Raw genomic sequence first — 27,999 nt, forward strand, 5'->3', positions numbered from 1 at the left:
AACTAGATTGATATTAAAGATTAGTATCTCGCTAAATCTCAAGGGGATGGAATATCTATTACACAACCGTTCTGAGTTCAAACCAAACCCTATCTAAAACGCCCACTATAAAGTGATACTGGCATCTAGATCTCCATGGAAACTTTTATGTCTGTATTCGTTCGCAGAGAGTCACTTCATTTGTTTACAGACTAATTAATAAATCTGAAGATTACAACTGTCAAAAAATTAACTAATACGATACCTGCTCTTAACCAGCAATCGAGAAAAGAAAAAAACACACTGTTAAATGTTTACACTGGAAACCAAATGAATGTTTTTCAACAGCAATATAACGATGTAAGAGGAGTACTTCAAATTATATTAGTCAGTTACATCTTGATGTAAATTCTTTCATCTTGAAAGATAAATGACATGTTTACTATTGAATGATAAACATATTTTTGATCCAAAAGAAAACAGTTCTATTTGATTTGATGAAACTGTTTTCTGCCTCACTTCATAAGATTTTCTAAATGATTTCCGCAAAATCCTCTCAAACTGGTACAGTGTATATGCCATGGAGACGAGAATTGGGTAAGGGCTTTAAATGAGACTTTATCGGATTTGTTTTGATTCCGCTTTCCGTGGCTATATATTTAATCGATGCAATGTAAGGATGCAAAATAATAAACACTAGTTCTCCTGCGGGAACGGGTGATATTAACCGGACGGTCAGTGGACATCGTTATCACTGCATAACATAAGTATTTATCACCGGATATTGTACATGGGACATAAATATCTTTTATTGGTTTCTAAGGAATTAAAATCCATGTAAAACTTGCTGTTATCTTAAGATATTTTGGGTAAAAATGGGAAACATAGATTCTAAGGCTGTTAGGAATATCAATGTGAGTAAAATACTTCACAACAAAAAGAAAGCAGAGCTGGTGGAGCCGGTCCTCACGGAAAGCCAGGTGGATGTTTTACAAGAGTCTTGGGGAGTTCTGAAACATGACATCAGCAAAGTCGGGGTCGTCATGTTTATGAAGTAAGTCAATTGCTTTTATAGTTCCATGCTGAGAATTAAACCAAAAAAAACAGAATTCCACGGTTAATATTCTGAAAGTCAAAAGATTTATATCATCTTGCGAATCTTCTTTTGTTTTACAATTCCGAGCTCATTTTCTGGCTTTTAATGAATAATTTTTTTTTAAAAAGTATTGTAGCAAACATTCTTTCGAATTTGTTACGTGTACAGACATAATCAATCTTGATTTTTTTAATTTCTGGTTTTGGTGAAAAGAATTTTAAGAAAACATTAATCACAAACATTATTACCACCTTAATTTCTTATGAACATCATTCATCTTTATTTTATCTTATTTGGCTTTTGGTGAATTTGTTTTAAAGACAACTTTTCTTGAAAACATCATTACCAACTTGTTGTAAACAACATCCATCTTAATTATTTTTCGGTGGTGGCTTTTGGCAATTGTTTTTCAAAAAAAAACAAAAACGTTTCTTGCAAACATTATATAGACATGATTAATCAAGTTTTCTTAATATCCAGCTTTTGGTGATATTTTAAAGAAAATGTTTATCACAAACATTGTTACATTGCACCAACTAGTCAGAGCCATTTTCATCTTGATACTATGTTAGTGTAATTAAGAAAATGAATGAAGAGACCATATGCATGTAATTAGAATCTTGGAAACTAGAGACCTAGACATCTGATCCCACCTCTGGTGTGTCCAGGGGTCCGTGTTTGTCTGATCCCACCTCTGGTGTGTCCAGGGGTCCGTGTTTGTCTGATCCCACCTCTGGTGTGTCCAGGGGTCCGTGTTTGTCTGATCCCACCTCTGGTGTGTCCAGGGGTCCGTGTTTGTCTGATCCCACCTCTGCTGTGTCCAGGGGTCCGTGTTTGTCTGATCCCACCTCTGGTGTGTCCAGGGGTCCGTGTTTGTCTGATCCCACCTCTGGTGTGTCCAGGGGTCCGTGTTTGTCTGATCCCACCTCTGCTGTGTCCAGGGGTCCGTGTTTGTCTGATCCCACCTCTGATGTGTCCAGGGGTCCGTGTTTGTCTGATCCCACCTCTGGTGTGTCCAGGGGTCCGTGTTTGTCTGATCCCACCTCTGGTGTGTCCAGGGGTCCGTGTTTGTCTGATCCCACCTCTGGTGTGTCCAGGGGTCCGTGTTTGCCCAACTCGTTATTGTGTATTCCTTATAGGAGTTGAGAGATTGATCACTGTTCGTTAATTATCTTCGTCTTTCATAATTAGATTCTCATGCTATAGTATAACACAACACCATCCCCATTAGGAATAGAGCTTATATTATTTCATTGTTTTGTATTTCATCAGCACACCAATCAATCATTTATTGCTTTCATTAAAACTCCTCTTTCGTTTATCCCTCAAAGGCTTTTAGCTCCTTGAATAAGAGAAATAAAATAATCGCCAGTGGTTGTAAATAAGGCGGTACAGAGATAGCCCACTGGGACACGGGCTTCCTTGTACCCTCATCCCACCCCCCACGCCAATGTCCTCCTCACACCAATATGCATGCCGACGAGATACTTGAATATAACATATCGACCTTATTTGTTAATCGTCGTAAAATGAATATTGTGATGAATTCAAGCAAACCAATCAACGACAAACATTTTCATTCTTTACCCACCCACCACAGATTTGTTTTTCTGTGCGTTGCAAAGTTTTCTTTGACTTTCAGCATAAACTGAATAAAAGTACTGTTTTCGTGAGAAGTACAGCGGACCCATTGAATTATTTACCAGATTCGAGAAAGGAAACGGTATTCCAATGAATTATTCACCGCTAGTGGCGTCATTATTATCTCCTACTAAGATTTCAAACATGAAAAGCTTCTTAGCATTTTGTAGTCAATATAAATTTTATAACTTATTTTTTTAATTATTTCAAAGCATACCTATAAATCTCAATCAAGACAAGAGTTCTAGTGGTTGAATATTAACTGTTGTAAAACACGGTTACAGCGATCATACTTATAATGAATTCACGCATACAACGAAGTGATTTAAACACTGTAGTTTCAAAACGTATCATGAATTTATTGAAATATAATGAATTACGCTTATAACGAATCCAAATTATTTGTCCCCACCACTTTGCTATAAGCGTGCCATGTATATAGATTTAGCCCACTCTCAGTTTTCTCTATTCGCATTTAATTAAGAAAGCAGCAACACGATAACTCTGATGAGAAACTTAATCAATCTGGCCCTTTAAACATAAAACTTGATCAATCTGGCCCTTTAAACATAAAACGAGGTAATTAAAAACGACTCTATCATGAGATTGTATATTTACGAGTTTAGTGTTTACATTTAATCAAGCCTCTTGCCTACATGCGTTTACCATCAATTTATTATAATAATCTTGGTTAATTCGATATTTGACTACTAATTGAAGGAAATGATATGTGATCATTATTCATCATGAGCGGCAGCGAGAAAGTCAATTCCCAGCAGAATCAGACCTAGGCGGATCCATCTTTTTGGGGGACCTACATGTACACATGATAACTATAATTTTAGTATGATCGATTATTCACCGAGTTTGCTATACCATCCAATGAGAACTCTTTTAGTATCATATGCCTTGATCTAGTAAAATTCCCGAAGTGCCCACACATTGGTTCTGTAGATAAGACAGTGTATTGCTTGTTTCGTTTTCTATGATACAAATAACCTAAACGTGCTTTTGAAGATAAAAACGTTTCTGTCTCCTTTATCCATTGCTCTGTCCTATCGGTCTGTAATTAAAAGTTAGCGGACAGTCATTTCCTACCAAGGAGTTGCAAATTTTGTCCACACACAAAACGTGGTAAAGAACTAGAACCAATAGGGCAATATGTTGTTGTTAGTAGTTTAAACTAAAATCGATACTAATCAACACATACAGAGCAGTTGTTGTTCGCCCTTTTTTGATCCAGAAATCGCTTCCATTTATCTTTAAAACTTTTCATCATCAATAAAGTTCAAATCAATGAATATCTACACACTTAGTTGATGCCTTTAATTGTTAGATAAGGAAATTGATAAAAGTCGTCCATTGACTCTAAAAATCACAAAACACAAATATCCCAACGAGGTAATTGTCTTTTCATGGCCAAAAGCATATAAAATGTCCATTTGATCATTAGCTTTCCATCGGTACGGAACTTTGATCGGAGTAACTCCATACTGCTCTAAACAACAAGAAGAGAATGGACCTGATTGTATCAACTAAATCGTTTACAGAAACATCATCATCACAGATAAAATTCAATCTATATGATGATGAAAATATAATATTACACTGCACACTATGTCAAATCACGCTGAAGATAGAACACAGAGGCTTTGAGCAGGCATGTATGGAACCGTTTGTTGATAAGCAGCAACGCCATATCCTATATAAGTGATTGCTTTTATAATAAAATTTCCAGACATAATATTTATGAACTTTTTAGAAAAGCATTATTGAGTGTTCGGTAACGTTTTGCATGGTTCACTGGCAATAAGCAGCACGTAACATCAATATTAGGTAAATTTTGGAGAATAATTGGCGAATTTTCTAAAAAAAAAAAAAAAAAAGAAGTAGTTTGAAAATTATAGCGATTTAATATTTGGCGTGGTTTCATTTAACAAGTTAATCATTTACAAGAATAGAAATTGTAGTACTTTCATTTTTGGCGATTTTTTTTTTTTCATCCAACAAAAAGCCAACATATCTAGCGCGCCAAATTTACCCGATATACAGTGGTATATATAGTTTTGATTGTATGTTACAGGGCAATTTGGATCCCTAATCGTCCTTCTACTATCGAAATTCTGGTTAAAATTCTGAATTATATAAAATCCAAATCTACAAATTCTCTACCACTTTAATAGAATCCTGAGTTTTCCTGAATAATGTGCTTAGTGTGATCCAGGAATATAGTCTATTTCAAAATTCAATGTATGACGAGCATGTTTCATGATGTTATAAGTTTTCTTCATATTCCGATAAAGTTTAGAAAAAAAAGTTCCATATGCTATCCATTCTGTAAACGTGTATAAATCAAGTTGAACTGACTAACAGATACATTACATGTATTCAAAGCATAAATATTTAGTATTTAGTCTCGTTTACATTTAATCACTACTAAGCTCACCTTAAAAAGGCACCATTACAACGTCAGGATCTTGAGTCCACTTTTGACCGTGGGACGAAGATTTCTGACGTTTTGAGGATGTAAGAAAGGGGGCATATTAGGTTTGCATCTGTCAGTCTGTTGGTCTGTCTGTCAGTCGGTAGACCAAGTATTGTTCTCTCAATATCTTAAAAACCCTTTGTTTGACAGCCATCTGACTTCATAAATTCGTTTTCCTAAAGAGTAGATGACCCCTATCGATTTTGAGATCACAAGTTTACAGGTCAATGTTAAATCTACTCTGGACATTGGAATACATGTATATTGTCAATATCTTGAGAACCTTTTGCTTGACAGACATCAAACTCGTTAAACTTGTTTTATATAATAAATCTATGCCCCTATTGAGTTCAAGGTAAAGGGTCAAATTGGACATAGACAAATATATGCTAATTATCATGAGAATCCTAATCAAGAGATAGGGCTCACGGCAGGTGTGTTGTCAACAGAGAATGCTTACTTCTCCTAGCCACCCGATCCCACCTCTGGTGTGTTCAAGGGTCCATGTTTGCCTTACTCTGAATTTTTCGTTCTTTACAGAAATGTTGAGATTGATCACTGTTCGTTATCTTCACTTTCCATGATGTATTTAGTGATGCCGAATAAAACATTTAACTGATTTGGACTTGCACTGTATCAAGCTAAACATTTTCTACTAATTGAAAACACAAAGGAAAGATGGTTCAGGACATAATATACGAGTGCCATAAATTGTAGTGTTAAGAAATCACGCCGATTCAGTCTTATCTTTAACATTTTAAAAGTGTTCAATCGAACCAAATTTGAAAAAAAAGACATAATATTGACCGAATCAGCAAAGAATTGTGATCGCGTTACACGACAAAGGTTAAATTGGCGTGATTTCTTTCACGGACTAAGCAATAAAATCTACTGAATGTATTGACTGCAACCCATTAATTGCGAAATATCATGCACGAACTGCATATCATCATAATGCCTTTCCGCAAACACGAATTTTGACTTCCTGCACTGAAATCGGTAACACAGAATGCGACGAGCGCTCTTCGGAAGACGTCAGTCAATACAACAATTATACATGAACCATGACATCTTCTCAGAAAGGCCAGACTAAGTTTTCAATTTGGTTGTTTGTTTGTTTTACACCCAGTCGAGAATATTTCACTGATACTGAAACGACATCAGTTGTATGTGAAGTACCACAGATTTAGACCTATATGCTTAGCCCTCAGGGCCGCAGCAGTAGCAGTGAGGGTTCTTTAACGTGCCAACGCCTGTCGCGACACGGAACCTCCGTTTTTTAGGTCATATCCGAATGCCGAGCATTTGGCGAAGGTATGGTGATCTGATAGGCTTATTTGCAAAAACGTGACGGCGCGTTGCTTCGCGGCGCAAAGGCGAGTTGTTAGCGTAACGGCGTGTTTTGACTAACGCGCTGTCACACTTTTGTAAATGGTCCTATCAGGACACCATACGAAGGAGCAATCACTATCTTTGTTTACGTCTTAGGTTTGACACGGTTAAGGTACGAGCGGAGTTCGAACTCACAACACTCCCCCGCCTACGAAGCGAAGACTCTACCACTGAGCTCCTGCGACCGGTTCCAATTTGGGGCAAAATTTACTCTGATTAAGAAAGTTATTTCACAGCTTTCTGATATTCTTAACTAAAATACGACATCGTAAATTTACCCCTTTCCTGGATTTTTAAACTTTTGATGAAATAATGCACATTTTGTGTTAAAACTTATCTGCAGACATAGAGCACATTGAAAACATGATTTATTTTTCTGTTACATATACATGTACATCTCTCAAAGATAGGTCAATGTTAGAAATCTGAATCATGTTCCTCAATGCGTTCGCTGTTTTGGAAATCAAAAACGTGACATTTTCGATGAAAAACCATGGCAGATGATAAAATGCCTCATTTCTGACGTCAAATTTCAAGAAATGGTGCGAAATCGGGCGTAAATATTTTCAAAGTTTGCCACGGAAAAATTGAAGATTGACAAGATAATTATCTACAAGTGAAGATAACGAACAGTGAGTAATCTCATAAATCCTATAAAGAATACACAATGAAGAGATTGAAGATGTCCAAGGCATCCCTTGTTGACCGGTCACACATCAAATAACAAACCTCAAATATCTCGCATTGATTTTCAAAAAATCGGATGCTAAATTAGGTCCTTTTTGTATGGAACTCTACCATGTAATCACAAGAATGGAATTTCTCAAACTGGGCATGTCAGGTCCAAGTATCCCTTCCTCTATTTTAGTATAGTTCTCATAGTGCCTTATTTTATTTATCAATATCAAACGCTTTTCCTATATTTTTTACCTCTCTGGTACCAGAAATCATATTTTTCTCGGTATTCAGAAAATTTCAGCTAAACGGAACTAAGTTGATAAATTCCACAGGAATCTTATTTGCTGTCACAAATAGAAAAATAGTAGTATCTTCAAATTTTAAAGGCACATATCAAGCTTAGAGTTTTCATGCTGCAATATATATTGCAAGTGGAGCATGGAAATCCATGACTTGACAAGATTTTCATATACATCACATTTGCAGTTGAATTTTACCACCATACCATGAAATCCATTTACTTCATTGAAAACGATTCTTTAGCATACCATCCATAACCGTTATTATAGGCAAATATATTTTCGTTTTAGCAGATTCAATTCGATTCCACGTTATCGATATAAGTATAATCAATAATACTGCTAATGCTGATTAAAGTGATATTACATCATCAGAATTCAAACATGAATAATGCAGATTTGTCCATTTCATTTATCTTACAACTGAAAGAAAATATGGTTACTGAGAAAACTTTGATTCACAATGCAAAAATTATTTATTTTCTTAGGTTAACCTTTGTCATCAATCAGATTTTTATGTCAACCGAGAAAATTTTGAATATGGCATTTGAATCGAATATGTGATACACCCTATGACAAGACGTGCAATATTGCATCAGGCATCACGATACGGTGTTGTGCACTCTGGAGCCCCAATATACTTTAATATTACGTCGATACCATTCTGAATGCATGTTCTGAATTCAAAATTATTCTGGTACATTGATATCTCCTTAAATCTGGTGAATTTCAAGTTGTAGACTGTACTATAGTACACGGACAAATAGTTCCTTTCTCAAATTTTATTTTATAAATTATTGCGCAAATATCTTTTTTTATTGCTGGTTGGTTCAATGAAGGAAAGGTTGACAGTTGACACTTTTCATGATATCACTGGAGTAGGGAAAGGTTGACAGTTGACACTTTTCTTGGTATCACTCGACTAGGGTAAGGTTGACGGTTGACAGGTCGACAGTTGACACTTTTCATGATATCACTCGGTTAAGGAAAAGTTAAACTGTCGACCTGTCAACCGTCGATAAATGTTTGAACTGTCAACTGTTGACAAATGTTTCAACTGTCGACATGTCAACCATTATAACATGGGACGAATTACTGCTTAATACTACACTAAAATGAACTACTAGTATTTGTTCGTATACTGGAGTTGATCTCAAAACCTTTGCCTCGTAACGATCGAGTCGTGGGGCCGATGTTAGTCCAGGTCCATGTCAAGCCTAAGACTTCGAAATGTTACGACAATCTCGTTACGTAACAGAGATGATATCGCCATGTTCTCTTTAACGAGCTCGAGAAAAAGCAATAAAATTACAAAATATATTGATTGCAAACTATATACGGTAGAATATCATGCATGGATTGCATATCATTTTAATGCCCTTCCTCAAACATAAATCTGGACTTCCGGTACTCACATTTCTGGTGATTTATCAGTAGCATGTCAGTCAGAACAAAAGTAATAACATATTACCCGTTATAGTTTTTGTGAAAAAAATCCAGACAAAGTTCCGTGCGGACGAGCTTTATTCCGGATACGACTTCGTCATATCTGCCAAGTAATCACGGAAAATTCGGTGTGAGATTCGATCCTTTAAACTGGGCATGCCTCCTCCAATTTCTTGATTTATTTTCAGAATAATTCCAAAAGTACCCTCATTTACGTACCAACTCTAGTTACATTCTCTTGTCGTTTTCATTGATGGATTCCCCTGCTGACCTTACACGGTCGCGATAATTGCCTCTCTTGTACCAAAAATCCTTTTCTTCCTTATTCAGCAAATACATTGCGCAGTTAAGATTAGCCAAACAAAATTGATACAAAAAATTACAGCCAGCAAAGGAAACTATAAATCATTTCTCGGAAGTACTGCCGGGTTATGTAAGACCTTCTTGTTCTAATACATGGAGAGGGTATGTATATGTATGTCTTTTGTCCAATCCTAATTTTTCGAATGAAGTATTGCTGAAATCAATTGGATATGGAGCACAGAATGATGTGCAGTTGTAATCACTTCAGTCTTACCGTAGTGTATTTAAATTTATGACTTTTTAACAGCATATAATCATTTTATATATTTGTGTAAAATAATATTATGGGATTGGCATGTATGTTTTTTTTATGTTAAGCGCTTTAAAGATTTTAATTGCTGGTGGACTGTTAGTCCCCGAGGGTCTCTACAGCCCAGTAGCTAAGTACTTCGTTACTAGCTTGAGAATACGGATGTATATTTAATTGCTGTGGTAAAATTTAGAAATTCATTTCAAAATTAAGGATTATCTCCCTCATGGATAGCTCGTATCCTTATGCGAATTTGACTCCAGTTTTTGGCACTCTGTTTTTCCCTAAAATAACTCTTACAAGTTTATTATCGGATTTCCAATATTTCGGCTTAAGCATCACTGAAGAGACATTATTTATCGAAATGCGCATCTGGTGCATCAAAATTGGTACTGTATAACTTTTACACTAGGGCGCTATATATATTTTTTTACTATTGTGTTGTATTCAGACATAGTATATTTAGTGAAGTTTTTTTCAGTGCCTATTTGTGTTTTCTAACTCTGATTCACTAACTGAATGTGAATTGAAAGACAAATGTCACTAAAGGTTATCCCAGATAGGAATTGTTTTGGTATAAATTCGGTTGGAACCCTAGCTGCATATGAAACAACAATTGGATATTGCAGTAGTGTTTTAGTACACCCGCAGCTTCTACATGTACACTAAATATAACGTATATATCTATCTAATGGTCTTCCGATAGACAGAGATGTTTTGTATTCTCCTCCTCTAAATAAATCACATAGACCAAAGATCAGTGAAAAAATATTAACTTGCTGAATGTCTTTATTCAAAATATGATCACTATTCAGTTACGTTAACATTTATATTGGCAGAAAATGACCAACTGCATCATCTGTACTCAATCTTGTTCACTGTTTTATATAGAAATGATGTGATGAATACAAGCAAGTACATGTCACTTTACATTAGGCATCAATGCATGATGTAATGGTGGAGACTAAGGAGCCGCGTCAAAACTCGTTATTCATTTATTCATACCTTAGTCTGAACATGTCTTCATAATTCAGATTAATTTTAGAATTCTGATAAATTGTTCCCGACATGGATTACTCACTAATCTCACATCAATTGTTATACTTATCGTTACAGACTTACGGGCAATCAGAGAAACCATATTGTTAGGTCTTTGCGTAGAGTGTGAAACCATTGGTCAAGACATAAGACTCACGGCGGGTGTGGCCTGTCGACAGGGGATGCTTACTCCTCCTAGGCACCTGATACCACTTCTGGTATATCCAAGGGTCCTTGTTTGCCCAACTCTCTATTTTGTATTCACTGTTCGTTATCTTCGCCTTTCATTGTAGTCAAACGTCCATCCAAAGCTAATTTGCCTGATTTAGAAGATTGATCACTGTTTGTTATCTTCACCTTTCATGCTGGTCTCCAGCAAAGTCAGGTCTTCGACTTCCTAGCGAAGCCAGGTCTACGACTTTCCAGCAGGAAGCTAGGTCTACCACTTCAAAAACATTCTATAAGAACTTCTTCTTTGCCAAAAGCCCAGCATCACGAGTATTTCGGATGATTAAGTGTATGTCCATCACTGAGTTTTAAATTTGGCATGATACTTAAAGACGCTATCGTCTCGATTAGAGTGTAATAGTCTTCCTGGAAAAACACAATCAATAAAGAATTGCACGAAGTATCAGATTTCATTACTACTTTTTAACAAGACTTATAACCATTTACAAAACAGCACGAGTTTATTCTGCGTAATTTCATGTTAAGTAAATCCGATAAACTCGTTACATTCATGGCTTTTAGAGCTAATACATTTGATTTTTCCAATAACCAAGACCAATAAAAACAAATTGCATCAACTGCGGCCTAATTATTATCGAAATATCGTGTACGGATTTATGCATTATTTATACACTTTTTTGCGATTTTATTCATTCCGGTCTGCCGAATTTCACTTTCTTTGACTATGTTGAGTTGAACATTATGTATAAAGTAAATACTTAGTATATCGATGAACATAAACTAAATGAAAAAGCTTTTCACAAATCTTCATTTCCTTGGTCATGCAATTACCAATCTAAACTCTACATATTTTTTTAAAAACTGAACTCTATGCGTGTTGTTTCACAAACTGGACACACGTGTTATTTTACAAACTGGACTCTACACATGTTGTTTTACAAACTGGACTCTACAAGTTATTTCTCAAAAATAGTTTACCTCTGTTCGCTTTCGTTCCTAGTTCTTCATTTACTCCGAATTCTATTGATTGTCAAGCATGTCTGCTGAAATCGCTGTAAGAAGAAAGATTGCATGTATACTTGGACCTGTCTCTAGAAGTGAAAAATGAGAGCGTTTATTTGTTAACTGCTGACAGATTCTGCATAGAATCCCCTCCCAAGAGACATGGGAGGAAAGATACAAAAAATCACATGGAATGAAGATAAAAATTACGAGATGGGAGAAAATAAAACAATACATTGATATTTATTCTTAATACAATATAGCTTTCTTCATTAATCAGTGAATATGACGAATTTCAATATTTCATACTTTGAAATGTTCATGTAGTGAGAATTAGATTTTTTAATTGGATTATCTGAACTCTAACACACTGAGAAAAGTATGACACTTCTCTAATTTCTGTCTCGATCAGCCAGCTTGCGAAACCTATTGTCCATTTCGCTGAGCAAAAATTGGAACACTGATGTTAGGAAACAATTTGTAAGAAGGCTAGAAGCAATCTGTTTCACGATTAGGTTATCCTCGAGGTGCTTCTTATTGTATATTGACATACTTTTCGATGACCAAGCAATCACGGAGCAGCAGTGGAGCGTGGGTTGTTAAGTAGACAATGTCGTGATTCTAAACAGAGGTACATCTTCGTTGTCTTTTTCTGTTGGGTTTATTTCCGGACATCTGTAAATCAAACAGACTAGCAAAGAAGACCCAAAGGACGGGGCGCAACATTGAAAAGGGCAGTCATTCATAAAGCTTTATTGGATTAAGTTGTTTTGAGGTTGTCAATGGTCGTCGTCAATGAAGTTTGGTATGATGAGGTTACAGCTATCGATATAGAAAAATATATTCAATATCGACCCAGTATTAGATTTTCAACAGGACTCCCAGAAAGCAAATGGTATAAATCATGAAATGAAAGTTGAAAAAATTGTTTCTGTGACAAATATTTTTTGTGATATATCAAAGTTCTAGATGAAAGCAATCTATCAATTGTTCATGCAGTTTCATTACCACTGTTTTGTGTTAGATATATAATATAAAAAAATATATGAAATATACAGGGCAGCTTTTTGTATGACGAAAATCGTAGTGAAAAGTGGGTATTTTGGCGAACTTTAACTTGCTTATTTCTGTCATGTTGCGCGAGGAAACAAAGGATGATGCTTTTTATAATTATCATCAGAAAGCCTATCCCAGAAGTCTAACAAATTCCTAGTGGTTTATCAACGTAACGCGAGATTGACAGTTCATAACATTACAAGCCGTCTAACAGTGAAGATACAACTGTCTGCCTCATCTGATGTGTTCGATACAGGGCGACTAGGGATCAATAGTATATCATAAGTGTTCACTCAGATAGACAGTAATATTTGATGTCCCACACTGGTAAGGAGCAGATTATTTGCCAGTAAATCATAATCAGTGCGCATAATGTGTCCTGGTTGATTGTTTGCACCTCTCAGAGAACTTTTGTGCGCGCAGATTTTTAATTCTTAAAAAAATGGGAGGTTTGGAATCTAAAGTGTTTGTTTCTCACAAGGAGAAATATGACCGGAAAAAGCAAACTATTTTGATTGAACCTACGCTCAGTGAAACTGAAGTCCGTATTTTGGAGGAATCGTGGAAAACGCTTAAAAAGGACATCAGTAGAGTGGGCGTGGTGATGTTTATGAAGTAAGTCAAACTAAAATACCCCAAAACAGTCAACTTTCTGTTGATGAAGTATATTACTTCCAATTTATTAACTACACACTTTCAATACTTCCAGTTAGGTTGATATTTCCGTACTTTTTCCAATCTAAATGTAACTACAGACGTTAATCATTAACTTAGATACATGTATATCATATTGAACTTGTAAGTAGGTCGGTTTAATATTTCCTGAGAAATTCAAATTTGAGTTATCTATAATGAATCTATTTAAGGACACTTCTCACCAAAAAAAAAAAATGCATGCATAAGTTGAATATATTTTTCAGCGTAGTTTGGGTATATAAAAAATACACATATGAAATCCCTTACTCAAAAATAAAAATAGATAAAGGACTTGTAAATTTTATGTGATGTTCAAACATTGAAATTTATAAATTGTCGCCACTGTTTTGAACTTAACTGAGAATCATGGAATAAATTACATTCCAAACAGTAAATTGTTTTCGTTTTCATTCCCATCATGTTTGTAAAATGTTTGTAGGAAGTGTCGTCAAGTCAATAATTAATGAAACAGAGTCTTTGCTCGTCTACTGTACTTTTAAAGACAATCGATACCATATGCATCACGCAGGAGACTTTATATTAATGCAAAGATTCCCGTATACATAATACAGCTGTATAAGACGTTTATTTCTCATAATATTAAATGTTCACTGCTCATAACACAAGCTGTTTATTGCGCTTAACACAAACTGTTCATCGCTTAAACATTTCTCTAAATTTTAAGTTTTCGATATTGAATAAAATGCAAGGATCGGGCCACAGTGTATCTATATAACTTAAAACACGTTTTTAAAGTGCATTTATTGACTAAGAAAGTCCAATAAAGAATACATTTACAGAAAATACCTGACCTGAAGGCGACCGATAGTATTGTCGTATGCAGTCTGTAGTGATACTTTTTAGTCAATTGACTTGATAGATTTTACAGCAGTTTTTTGTGGTTTATGTCTCTGGCATTGGATTCCTTGTCTTGCTACTGACTGCAGGATGACAACCATTATCAAAACTCCTGCTCTCCATCAAAACCGTCTTTAATTTATATCTCGATAAAGTTGCGTGAAAACAGATCTTAATCACTCGAAAATTCTGCACACATCTATGTCGTCTACGTTCTTGTTAGTGCGCCCAGTCGTCTGCTCGAAGTGTATGTCGCAGTGTTCAAATGAACAATTCTTTTACGCGCCTTAGGAAATCTCTGGTAATTGTAAAGACTCGATCATATATTGATTTAGAAGGTTTCCACTGCTTTGTATAGAAGTTAATGTACGACTGAGTATTAGTATCTGTGAGACTGAGTATTAGTATCTGTGAGACTGAGTATTAGTATCTGTGAGACTGAGTATTAGTATCTGTACGACTGAGTATTAGTATCTGTGAGACTGAGTATTAGTATCTGTACGACTGAGTATTAGTATCTGTGAGACTGAGTATTAGTATCTGTGAGACTGAGTATTAGTATCTGTAAGACTGAGTATTAGTATCTGTGAGACTGAGTATTAGTGTCTGTGAGACTGAGTATTAGTATCTGTGAGACTGAGTATTAGTATCTGTACGACTGAGTATTAGTATCTGTGAGACTGAGTATTAGTATCTGTGAGACTGAGTATTAGTATCTGTACGACTGAGTATTAGTGTCTGTGAGACTGAGTATTAGTATCTGTGAGACTGAGTATTAGTATCTGTGAGACTGAGTATTAGTGTCTGTGAGACTGAGTATTAGTATCTGTGAGACTGAGTATTAGTATCTGTGAGACTGAGTATTAGTATCTGTGAGACTGAGTATTAGTATCTGTACGACTGAGTATTAGTGTCTGTGAGACTGAGTATTAGTATCTGTACGACTGAGTATTAGTGTCTGTGAGACTGAGTATTAGTATCTGTGAGACTGAGTATTAGTATCTGTGAGACTGAGTATTAGTATCTGTGAGACTGAGTATTAGTATCTGTGAGACTGAGTATTAGTATCTGTGAGACTGAGTATTAGTATCTGTACGACTGAGTATTAGTATCTGTGAGACTGAGTATTAGTGTCTGTGAGACTGAGTATTAGTATCTGTACGACTGAGTATTAGTATCTGTGAGACTGAGTATTAGTATCTGTGAGACTGAGTATTAGTATCTGTGAAACTGAGTATTAGTATCTGTGAGACTGAGTATTAGTATCTGTACGACTGAGTATTAGTATCTGTGAGACTGAGTATTAGTATCTGTGAGACTGAGTATTAGTATCTGTACGACTGAGTATTAGTATCTGTGAGACTGAGTATTAGTATCTGTACGACTGAGTATTAGTATCTGTGAGACTGAGTATTAGTATCTGTGAGACTGAGTATTAGTATCTGTACGACTGAGTATTAGTATCTGTATGACTGAGTATTAGTATCTGTACGACTGAGTTTTAGTATCTGTGAGACTGAGTATTAGTGTCTGTGAGACTGAGTATTAGTATCTGTACGACTGAGTATTAGTATCTGTACGACTGAGTATTAGTATCTGTGAGACTGAGTATTAGTATCTGTACGACTGAGTATTAGTATCTGTACGACTGAGTATTAGTATCTGTGAGACTGAGTATTAGTATCTGTACGACTGAGTATTAGTATCTGTGAGACTGAGTATTAGTGTCTGTGAGACTGAGTATTAGTATCTGTACGACTGAGTATTAGTATCTGTACGACTGAGTATTAGTATCTGTGAGACTGAGTATTAGTATCTGTGAGACTGAGTATTAGTATCTGTGAGACTGAGTATTAGTATCTGTGAGACTGAGTATTAGTGTCTGTGAGACTGAGTATTAGTATCTGTGAGACTGAGTATTAGTATCTGTACGACTGAGTATTAGTATCTGTGAGACTGAGTATTAGTATCTGTGAGACTGAGTATTAGTATCTGTACGACTGAGTATTAGTGTCTGTGAGACTGAGTATTAGTGTCTGTGAGACTGAGTATTAGTATCTGTGAGACTGAGTATTAGTATCTGTGAGACTGAGTATTAGTATCTGTGAGACTGAGTATTAGTATCTGTGAGACTGAGTATTAGTATCTGTGAGACTGAGTATTAGTATCTGTACAACTGAGTATTAGTATCTGTGAGACTGAGTATTAGTGTCTGTGAGACTGAGTATTAGTATCTGTACGACTGAGTATTAGTATCTGTGAGACTGAGTATTAGTATCTGTGAGACTGAGTATTAGTATCTGTGAAACTGAGTATTAGTATCTGTGAGACTGAGTATTAGTATCTGTACGACTGAGTATTAGTATCTGTGAGACTGAGTATTAGTATCTGTGAGACTGAGTATTAGTATCTGTACGACTGAGTATTAGTATCTGTGAGACTGAGTATTAGTATCTGTACGACTGAGTATTAGTATCTGTGAGACTGAGTATTAGTATCTGTGAGACTGAGTATTAGTATCTGTACGACTGAGTATTAGTATCTGTACGACTGAGTATTAGTATCTGTGAGACTGAGTATTAGTATCTGTATGACTGAGTATTAGTATCTGTACGACTGAGTTTTAGTATCTGTGAGATTGAGTATTAGTGTCTGTGAGACTGAGTATTAGTATCTGTACGACTGAGTATTAGTATCTGTGAGACTGAGTATTAGTATCTGTGAGACTGAGTATTAGTATCTGTGAGACTGAGTATTAGTATCTGTGAGACTGAGTATTAGTATCTGTGAGACTGAGTATTAGTGTCTGTGAGACTGAGTATTAGTGTCTGTGAGACTGAGTATTAGTATCTGTGAGACTGAGTATTAGTATCTGTACGACTGAGTATTAGTATCTGTGAGACTGAGTATTAGTATCTGTGAGACTGAGTATTAGTATCTGTACGACTGAGTATTAGTGTCTGTGAGACTGAGTATTAGTGTCTGTGAGACTGAGTATTAGTATCTGTGAGACTCAGTATTAGTGTCTGTGAGACTGAGTATTAGTATCTGTACGACTGAGTATTAGTATCTGTGAGACTGAGTATTAGTATCTGTGAGACTGAGTATTAGTATCTGTGAGACTGAGTGTTAGTATCTGTGAGACTGAGTATTAGTATCTGTGAGACTGAGTATTAGTATCTGTACGACTGAGTATTAGTATCTGTACGACTGAGTATTAGTATCTGTGAGACTGAGTGTTAGTATCTGTGAGACTGAGTATTAGTATCTGTGAGACTGAGTATTAGTATCTGTGAAACTGAGTATTAGTATCTGTGAGACTGAGTATTAGTATCTGTGAGACTGAGTTTTAGTATATGTGAGACTGAGTATTAGTGTCTGTGAGACTGAGTATTAGTATCTGTGAGACTGAGTATTAGTGTCTGTGAGACTGAGTATTAGTATCTGTACGACTGAGTATTAGTATCTGTACGACTGAGTATTAGTATCTGTGAGACTGAGTATTAGTATCTGTGAGACTGAGTATTAGTATCTGTGAGACTGAGTATTAGTATCTGTACGACTGAGTTTTAGTATCTGTGAGACTGAGTATTAGTGTCTGTGAGACTGAGTATTAGTATCTGTACAACTGAGAATTAGTATCTGTACGACTGAGTATTAGTATCTGTGAGACTGAGTATTAGTATCTGTACGACTGAGTATTAGTATCTCTGAGACTGAGTATTAGTATCTGTGAAACTGAGTATTAGTATCTGTGAGACTGAGTATTAGTATCTGTACGACTGAGTATTAGTATCTGTGAGACTGAGTATTAGTATCTGTGAGACTGAGTATTAGAATCTGTACGACTGAGTATTAGTATCTGTGAGACTGAGTATTAGTATCTGTACGACTGAGTATTAGTATCTGTGAGACTGAGTATTAGTATCTGTGAGACTGAGTATTAGTATCTGTACGACTGAGTATTAGTATCTGTACGACTGAGTATTAGTATCTGTATGACTGAGTATTAGTATCTGTACGACTGAGTATTAGTATCTGTGAGACTGAGTATTAGTGTCTGTGAGACTGAGTATTAGTATCTGTACGACTGAGTATTAGTATCTGTGAGACTGAGTATTAGTATCTGTGAGACTGAGTATTAGTATCTGTGAGACTGAGTATTAGTATCTGTGAGACTGAGTATTAGTGTCTGTGAGACTGAGTATTAGTATCTGTGAGACTGAGTATTAGTATCTGTACGACTGAGTATTAGTATCTGTGAGACTGAGTATTAGTATCTGTGAGACTGAGTATTAGTATCTGTACGACTGAGTATTAGTGTCTGTGAGACTGAGTATTAGTGTCTGTGAGACTGAGTATTAGTATCTGTGAGACTCAGTATTAGTGTCTGTGAGACTGAGTATTAGTATCTGTACGACTGAGTATTAGTATCTGTGAGACTGAGTATTAGTATCTGTACGACTGAGTATTAGTATCTGTGAGACTGAGTGTTAGTATCTGTGAGACTGAGTATTAGTATCTGTGAGACTGAGTATTAGTATCTGTGAGACTGAGTATTAGTATCTGTACGACTGAGTATTAGTATCTGTGAGACTGAGTGTTAGTATCTGTGAGACTGAGTATTAGTATCTGTGAGACTGAGTATTAGTATCTGTGAGACTGAGTATTAGTATCTGTGAGACTGAGTATTAGTATCTGTGAGACTGAGTATTAGTATCTGTACGACTGAGTATTAGTGTCTGTGAGACTGAGTATTGGTGTCTGTACGACTGAGTATTAGTATCTGTGAGACTGAGTATTAGTATCTGTGAGACTGAGTATTAGTATCTGTACGACTGAGTATTAGTATCTGTGAGACTGAGTATTAGTATCTGTACGACTGAGTATTAGTATCTGTACGACTGAGTATTAGTATCTGTGAGACTGAGTATTAGTATCTGTGAGACTGAGTATTAGTATCTGTGAGACTGAGTATTAGTATCTGTACGACTGAGTATTAGTGTCTGTGAGACTGAGTATTAGTGTCTGTGAGACTGAGTATTAGTGTCTGTGAGACTGAGTATTAGTATCTGTACGACTGAGTATTAGTATCTGTGAGACTGAGTATTAGTATCTGTACGACTGAGTATTAGTATCTGTGAGACTGAGTATTAGTATCTGTACGACTGAGTATTAGTGTCTGTGAGACTGAGTATTAGTATCTGTGAGACTGAGTATTAGTATCTGTACGACTGAGTATTAGTATCTGTGAGACTGAGTATTAGTATCTGTACAACTGAGTATTAGTGTCTGTGAGACTGAGTATTAGTATCTGTACGACTGAGTATTAGTGTCTGTGAGACTGAGTATTAGTATCTGTACGACTGAGTATTAGTGTCTGTGAGACTGAGTATTAGTATCTGTGAGACTGAGTATTAGTATCTGTACGACTGAGTATTAGTATCTGTGAGACTGAGTATTAGTATCTGTACGACTGAGTATTAGTGTCTGTGAGACTGAGTATTAGTGTCTGTGAGACTGAGTATTAGTATCTGTACGACTGAGTATTAGTATCTGTGAGACTGAGTATTAGTATCTGTACGACTGAGTATTAGTATCTGTGAGACTGAGTATTAGTATCTGTACGACTGAGTATTAGTGTCTGTGAGACTGAGTATTAGTATCTGTACGACTGAGTATTAGTATCTGTGAGACTGAGTATTAGTGTCTGTGAGACTGAGTATTAGTATCTGTGAGACTGAGTATTAGTATCTGTACGACTGAGTATTAGTATCTGTGAGACTGAGTATTAGTATCTGTGAGACTGAGTATTAGTGTCTGTACGACGGAGTATTAGTATCTGTAAGACTGAGTATTAGTATCTGTGAGACTGAGTATTAGTGTCTGTACGACGGAGTATTAGTATCTGTGAGACTGAATATTAGTATCTGTACGACTGAGTATTAGTGTATGTACGACTGTGTATTAGTATCTGTACGACTGAATATTTTCAGAGTATTCTATATAGTCTCAGGAATAACTGATAACAATTGATAAGGCATGTACAAAGCAATACTGTGTCATTCAAAGGTTGGGAGACGCAATTTTCAAAATGTTATTTCACTTAATTCTGAATTCAAATGGCGTAAAGCGATTTGAATAAATGCCACAATGGACATTCGAGATGAAATTATGTCACAAATAAATATCTCCACAAATTACAGAGCGCGAACTGTTTTGTTCTTGTATTCATAGCCATGACATCAAAACAACATATCTTCTGTATCAAAAGCAGTATTGAAGGGATTTGAGACGCAATATTCCGCGATTCATCAATCACCGATTGTTACGGTGTCGTGTCAATAACAGTAACAAGATCATTCTATAAGTACGCATATCTGAATAATATTGTTTCGACAAGAGCTGCCGAACAAAATTTCAATCACTCACGACTAATTTCCCTCATATATTTGATAGAGAGATCTTTTTCTAGACCTGCTAACTGATCTTTAATAAGATTTCAGACATAAGTGAATTAATTAAATCCTCAGTATTTTTTTTGACAGATATAATCTGAGTAATGTCTCTGAAGTAGAGCAAAAATTTAATTTTCTCGGCATTGTTGCGCCATTTTATACAGGCAATTCCTTGTTCTTTAGGTATAAGACCAATTAAACCTTGACTGATTCCCGGGTATTACATTTATATCATGCTGGGTATTACATTTATATCATGCTGGGTATTACATTTATATCATGCTGGGTATTACATTTATATCATGCCGGGTATTACATTTATATCATGCTGGGTATTACATTTATATTATGCTGGGAATTACATTTATATTATGCTGGGTATTACATTTATATCATGCTGTAATTCTTTAATTGCAGAATTACAAAATAATACTTTGTTGATATAGAGTGATTTTTGCCTCCAATGAATTATGTTTGGTTGGTTGGTTTCTCGTTTGCGTTACGCACCGTCGATAATTTTTCACATTGCGACGTCAGGGGCTGTAGGTGAAGTACCACTTTAGACCTTGCTTAGCAGCGAAGGTTCTTCAATGTGCTAACGCCTGTCGCGACGCGGAACTTTAAGGTCATATTGGGAAGACCCGTGATTCTCACTTCTAAATGCCGAGCGTTTGGCGAGGGAGCAATAACTCCCTATATTTACGTCTTAGATTTGACGCGACCATAGCACGAACTCAACTCACGACCGACGGGTTACGAAGCGAACGCTCTACCACTGAGCTACTGCGACCGGTAATGAATCGTATTTTGCATTTTATACTACATTGTAATTGCGGAATGAAACTTACTTCGATGTTTCTACTCTCTTTTCAGTCTTTTTCAAACGCACCCCGAGGTACAGGATGCGTTTTTACCATTCCAACAGTTGGCGAAGGAAGACATGGAACACAGCTCCATCTTGCGGTCACATGCTCTCCGTGTAATGGGGACGGTGGATAAATGTCTGACTCGGATTCGGACACCGGAAAAACTTCAGAATCTCATGCATGAGCTTGGGGAGAGACACATGAATTACAACGCCAGATATGACTTCATAGATGTAAGATCGTTAGACTTTCCATGACATATGAACTTTAATGGCAATATCTAAGAAATTAATTTCATTGTTGAAAATACAGGAGGGCATAAACTGCAACTCTTTACGTCAGCACATTCCATGAAGCGCGTTAGCGTTAGAGTATGACGGCGTGAAGCGTTGCAGTTCATACTCTCGTGTATTTCAAAACGTGAAATATATTTTTCATATTTACATTCCACTTTCATTTCTGTCGAATTCCCGGCTGCTAAAATAGAGGTACTATGAATATCAAGATCCATACGAACATTGTTTACATCTGCATCGCATTCATGAGGAAATGGATATAATTAAAATTGGTAATGATATCAAAAGCAAAAACATTGTAAATGTAGGTATTTACGTATAGACAGTGACTGTCTGATCTGTAGATGTCAATTTGGATCGCGTTGATATTTCAAATATAATCACTCATATATCTCATTAAAGTCACTTGTGTTGTACTTGAGGATGTTATACACGATGATAAATGAGCATACATATAGATTAATGCATACAGCTCTCACTATTCAAAAGCATGTGGTCTTTTTTTCTTCTAAACTATGAAACTGAAATTTATTAGTAAAATGTAAATCATTTCAAAGAATATTCCATGTAAAACAATTGTTGATACGAAACCATAAACAAACTTATCGTATGTATAAAGATTCAGTATATCATAAATAAACTTATCGTATGCATAAAGATTCAATATATCATAAACAAACTTATTGTATATATAAAAATTCAATATATCATAAACAAACTTATTGTATATATAAAGATTCAATATATCATAAACAAAATTATTGTATGTATAAAGATTCAATATATCATAAACAAACTTATTGTATATATAAAGATTCAATATATCATAAACAAACTTATTGTATATATAAAGATTCAATATATCATAAACAAAATTATTGTATATATAAAGATTCAATATATCATAAACAAAATTATTGTATGTATAAAGATTCAATATATCATAAACAAAATTATTGTATATATAAAGATTTAATATATCATAAACAAATTTATCGTATGCATAAAGAATCAAACTTATCGTGTGTATAGAGATTCAAAATATCTCTTAAGTGTTTGCAAAATTACATAGGGAATTATCAAAAAATGTCTTGATTCAACAATAAATCAATGTTGTAATATCAATAAAAGTCTAACACTGAAAATGTGAGGAGATTTAGCGTTGTTTTTCCTGGCGCGCAATGTCGCATATTCAACTTCGTTTAAACAATAAAAACGTTCAACGTTTAGTAAATGTTGCATCTTCAGTTTTCAAAAATCGTGCAAGTTCAATCTTGAAATTGTTTTAACGTTGAAATGTTTTGTATTAAAGTTGATAATTCATTGTCGGACCAACAAACTTTGGTTGTTCAACGTATCAACCACCATGCATCATCAACATTAAAAGCTTGATGGGTAATCAGGTCACTAAACGCCGAAAGCATCCTTAAATTAAAAGGGATATCTCATCCTTGATTTCTTGCTGTAGACAATGTTACATTTTCATATTTATCTAATTGAGAATTCTGGAATACCCACGCTAATATACATGTATAATTGCCAGTAAGCGATGATGCAACAGGGGAATTTCTTGTAATAGCAGAGTAACTTCTAGTTACAAAAACACAAAAGTATTCTCCAATGTGGCGTAAACCACTACTCAAATAATTACCTAATCAATAGTCCCTTATGATTTGATCTCATCATCCCAGTCAGAAATCGGTAAAAACGAAATAACCCCGTGTTCATTCAAAACCTAAAAGTAGATGAATAAGCAACAAGCAAAAACAGCAATATGGGTCATGATCAATAAATTGGGCTATAAGCGAAGCGGATGTTTCACGTCATAACACGCCTGTCGGTCATGTCTCCGAACACACAATAATGGTAACTGTTTGTATAGCTTATTTTCCTGCAATCTGTATAATTCTACTGATGTCTTTGTGGGCGTGATTTCAAAGTAAACGTTGTAGGATTATTTCAAATCCCAGTGCAGATGTTACACAACACTTTAAATACAAAGAGCTCTGTACAAACTATAGAAATATGGTGAAAAGAATGCTTGACAAAATATTTATTACACGATGAAATCGTTACCGCAGGATAAAATCGTTATTACAGGGTTAAATCGTTATTACAGATAAAATCGTTATTACAAGATAAATCGTTATTACAGGATAAAATCATCATTATAAGATAAATCGTTATTACTGGATAAAATAGTTACTGTAGGATAAAATCGTTATTACAGGATAAAATAGCTATTAAAGGATAGAACGATTATTACAGGATAAAATTGTTAATAAAGGATAAAATAGTTATTACAGGATGAAATTGTTATTACAAGATAAAATTGTTATTACAGGGTTAAATCGTTATTACAGGATAAAACAGCTATTACAGGATAAAATTGGTATTACAAGATAAAATTGTTATTACAGGGTTAAATCGTTATTACAAGATAAAATAGTTATTACAATTTAACATTGTTATTACAAGATAAAATTGTTATTACAGGGTTAAATCGTTATTACAAAATAGTTATTACAATATAACATTGTTATTACAAGATAAAATTGTTATTACAGGGTTAAATCGTTATTACAAGATAAAATAGTTATTACAGGATAAAATTGTTATTACAGGGTTAAATCGTTATTACAGGATAAAATCGTCATTACGGGATGAAATCGTTATTGTGGGATAAAATCGTCATTACAGGATAAAATCGATATTAAAGGGTTAAATCGTTACTACAGGATGAAATCGTTACTACAGGATAAAATCGCTATTAAAGGGTTAAATCGTTATTACAGGATAAAATCGTTATTACAGAATAAAATCATTATTACAGGATAAAATTGTTACTCTAGGATAAAATCATTACCACAGGATAAAAGTGTCATTACTGGGTTAAATCACTGTTACGGGATAAAATCGTTACTTTTACTGCAGGCTTAAATGTACTACATATTGTAAGCACGATAACATATCTGCCCAATTTCACAAATCTTCTAGACCATCGATTGACAAGTACATGTATAATGCTACAGTCGCCATGGCTATATCATAATTTGAAAAAAAATGTTTAGATAATCACGATTTCATTCCATTTTGTTTCGGTTTCCTATTTCACTGCTTTCAGTTTTATGCGTTTACTAGTTATGATTGACGGATTACAACATCGAGCTCGAGGTTTCGGAAATGTCCCCTCCTTTCAAGGTTTATAAATGATATCAAGTTGGTGAATATGAGAGAAAATCAATTATTAGATACATGTTTATTTTATAGTCTTCAAGAGGAATTTTGTAATACTTGTTTTTAAAAAATGTTAGCTCCCAATAGAGTTTTTCATTTACATGAATTTTATCGCTAGTAAAATTATTTAAAATGAAAGTAACCCGGAAGAAAAATGACAACGTACTCGTCCAAACAGTAACCTAATTCTTTAACTTAGAAAAAAATCCCACTGTGCTTTAACGTAGATATGCAACATGAAATCTTCAAACTTTTCATATTCTCTCTATAAAATGGCTTCACTCCTTGTTTGTTCTTCGATACGGTTAATGACAATCTAATCCGATCTACACCTGTACTATCGGTTTCACGGTGGATTCTCACCCTATATCCATTTACTCTTTTCCCCATGCAATCCGACATACTCTCTGATCCGACACGAAATTGTCTCTTGCAGCATGTCTGATCAGCCAGATTTCATTGTACTATTATAACTTATCCGTCTTTAATAAGGTTGCAACGCCGTCGCGGTGGTCTAGAGGTAAAGCGTTTGCCCCGCATGTCGGGGTTCGAATCCCGGCCGCGACAGACTTAAGTCGTTAAAACAGGTAGTGACAATTCCATCGCCAAACGCTCGGCATCAGGTGTGAATGTCAAGGGTACTCGGAAATAACCTTAAAAACGGATGCCCGTGTCATAGTAGGTGTGGCACGCTAAAGAACCCTCACTGTTGAATGGTCGTAAGCACCGAGCGTAGTCCGAAATTTGAAGCCCTTAACCGGTCTTGGTGAGGTCTCCATATGAGTAAAAAATTCTCACGAGGGACGTTAAACAAGATGCAGTCAATCAATCATAAGGTTACGTGCTTAGCTCGACGAATCATTACTTCTGTAGATAGTTTCGGTCATTACTTATGTATGATTAATCTTCGACTGAAGTTTTAATTTGTTAGTTCTTACAAATAATGTTTTCAGCTTTAAAGGGGCAGGGACACGATTTGAACTGAAAATTTTCAAATTCTATTTTCCACATTTTTAATGTTTACAATGCTTAAGTAAAGTATTTCTAACGCTAATATTTGAATGTCAGTTGTTGAGTTACAAATAGGTGTACTGTAATAAGAAAGGTAATCCTTTTTTTCAGTTGGTGGGTTCCCAATTTGTGCACGCCATAAAACCTCATTTAGAAGACTGTTGGAGCAAGGAATTAGAAGAGGCGTGGCTACAGTTATTTAAGGTTATGTCTTATCACATGAAGAAAGGGATGACGGACGCTAATGTCATCACGTACTGAAGAACCAGTACCTCAGACAGGCCAGAAAAGGCGTCCTCTCTGTGGTGATCCGTGTTGCCTTAGGGATATTCTCACTAATGATCCATCCTCTGCTATCTGTAATTAGTACTAATTATCGTTTGTAAAATGATGCAATGATGACATCGAATCTGACATAACGTCTATATTGCCTAGTGTATGTATGCTTTTGTTTCGTGTAAAGAATTTCCAGACTTGTATATAATTGCTGTAAGAATTTCCACACTTATTATTACGGTAGGAATTCCCACACTTGTAAGATACTGTCTGTGTACTATAAGGGTAGCTGACTTTTAGCTCCATCTGTCCGGTTGGCAACGTGTCAAATAAAGGTTTCATCTTCTGAAATTTGTTGAAGATTTTGAAGTATTCTAATATGATATACCTTTTGTTTCTAGGCTGTCGTTGGATATCAAAGTTTTGAGAATTTAATCTTTATTCAATATGCAACACGTGAAACAGTATTGTAAATCAAAATCTATAACTAGCATCTGTGTTATCAATTATAAAAATATTCAGATATCAAATCCACTCTACATAGGTGTTCAAAATTATCTTTGATGACATTTTTAAAAGCGTTAGCGCTTCATGAAAAGTATGCCGATGTGAAGCGTTGCAGTTCATAACCTCATGCGTTTTTAAAACTGAAATTTATTTCTTATATTTACATTCTACTTTCATTTCTGTCGGAATCCCCAGCCGTTAAAATAGACCTCTGGGTCGAGGCCTCTGCTGGTGGACTGTTAGTCCCCAAGGGTCTCTACAGCCCAGTAGCTAAGTACTTCGTTACTAGCTTGAAAATACGGATGTATATTTAATTGCTGTTATAAAATTTAGGAATTCATTTCAAAATTAAGGATTATCTCCCTCATGCATAGCTCTTATCCTTACCCGAATTTGACTCCACCTCCTTTTTTTTTTTTTTTTTTTTTTTTGGCACGCTGTTTTTGGCTATATAAAGCTCTAAAACTTCATTGTTATTTCGGATTTCCAACATTTCGGTTGAGCATCACTGAAGAGACATTATTTGTCGAAATGCGCATCTGGTGCATCAAAATTGGTACCGTATAAGTTTTACCTACAACTTTGTATTCATATGACTGCAGCGTGTTCACGATGAAATGGTTATCATTACAATTTGTAAAGATATCAAAGGCAAAAACATAGGGAATGTATATATCATGTTGACATCGTTTCATATTATTTTGTTTCCAGTTCATGAGCTCTTTTTCAGTGTTGTGTTTGATTTTACCATCATTTCCTGAAAGATGTCCACCATCTCATCTGTTATAAAGGTTGTGACTGTCATGTTTATATAAATGTATTGTAATAAAATAAAATAATGAGAGTTTCATTATTCTTATTTTTATCTTAAACTCTCGAT

General features: G+C 35.3%; 1 protein-coding gene across 2 annotated transcripts; it reads left to right on the top strand.

Moving 5' to 3' along the window:
• Positions 1-509: 509 nt before the first annotated feature.
• LOC125663928 (neuroglobin-like) lies at positions 510-27,969 on the top strand. 2 transcript variants are annotated; one of them, XM_048896367.2, is made up of 3 exons: positions 510-1,033; positions 21,800-22,025; positions 26,448-27,969. In XM_048896367.2, exons 1-3 carry the CDS (start codon positions 855-857, stop codon positions 26,595-26,597), a joined length of 555 nt encoding a protein of 184 aa, XP_048752324.1. In that variant the 5' UTR covers positions 510-854; the 3' UTR covers positions 26,598-27,969. The 2 variants fall into 2 exon arrangements, with proteins under 2 accessions (XP_048752324.1, XP_048752325.2); XM_048896368.2 differs by lacking the exon at positions 510-1,033 and adding an exon at positions 13,109-13,529.
• Positions 27,970-27,999: the final 30 nt, after the last annotated feature.

Source organism: Ostrea edulis, chromosome 1 (genome assembly GCF_947568905.1).
Source record: "Ostrea edulis chromosome 1, xbOstEdul1.1, whole genome shotgun sequence".
Classification (NCBI taxonomy): domain Eukaryota; kingdom Metazoa; phylum Mollusca; class Bivalvia; order Ostreida; family Ostreidae; genus Ostrea; species Ostrea edulis.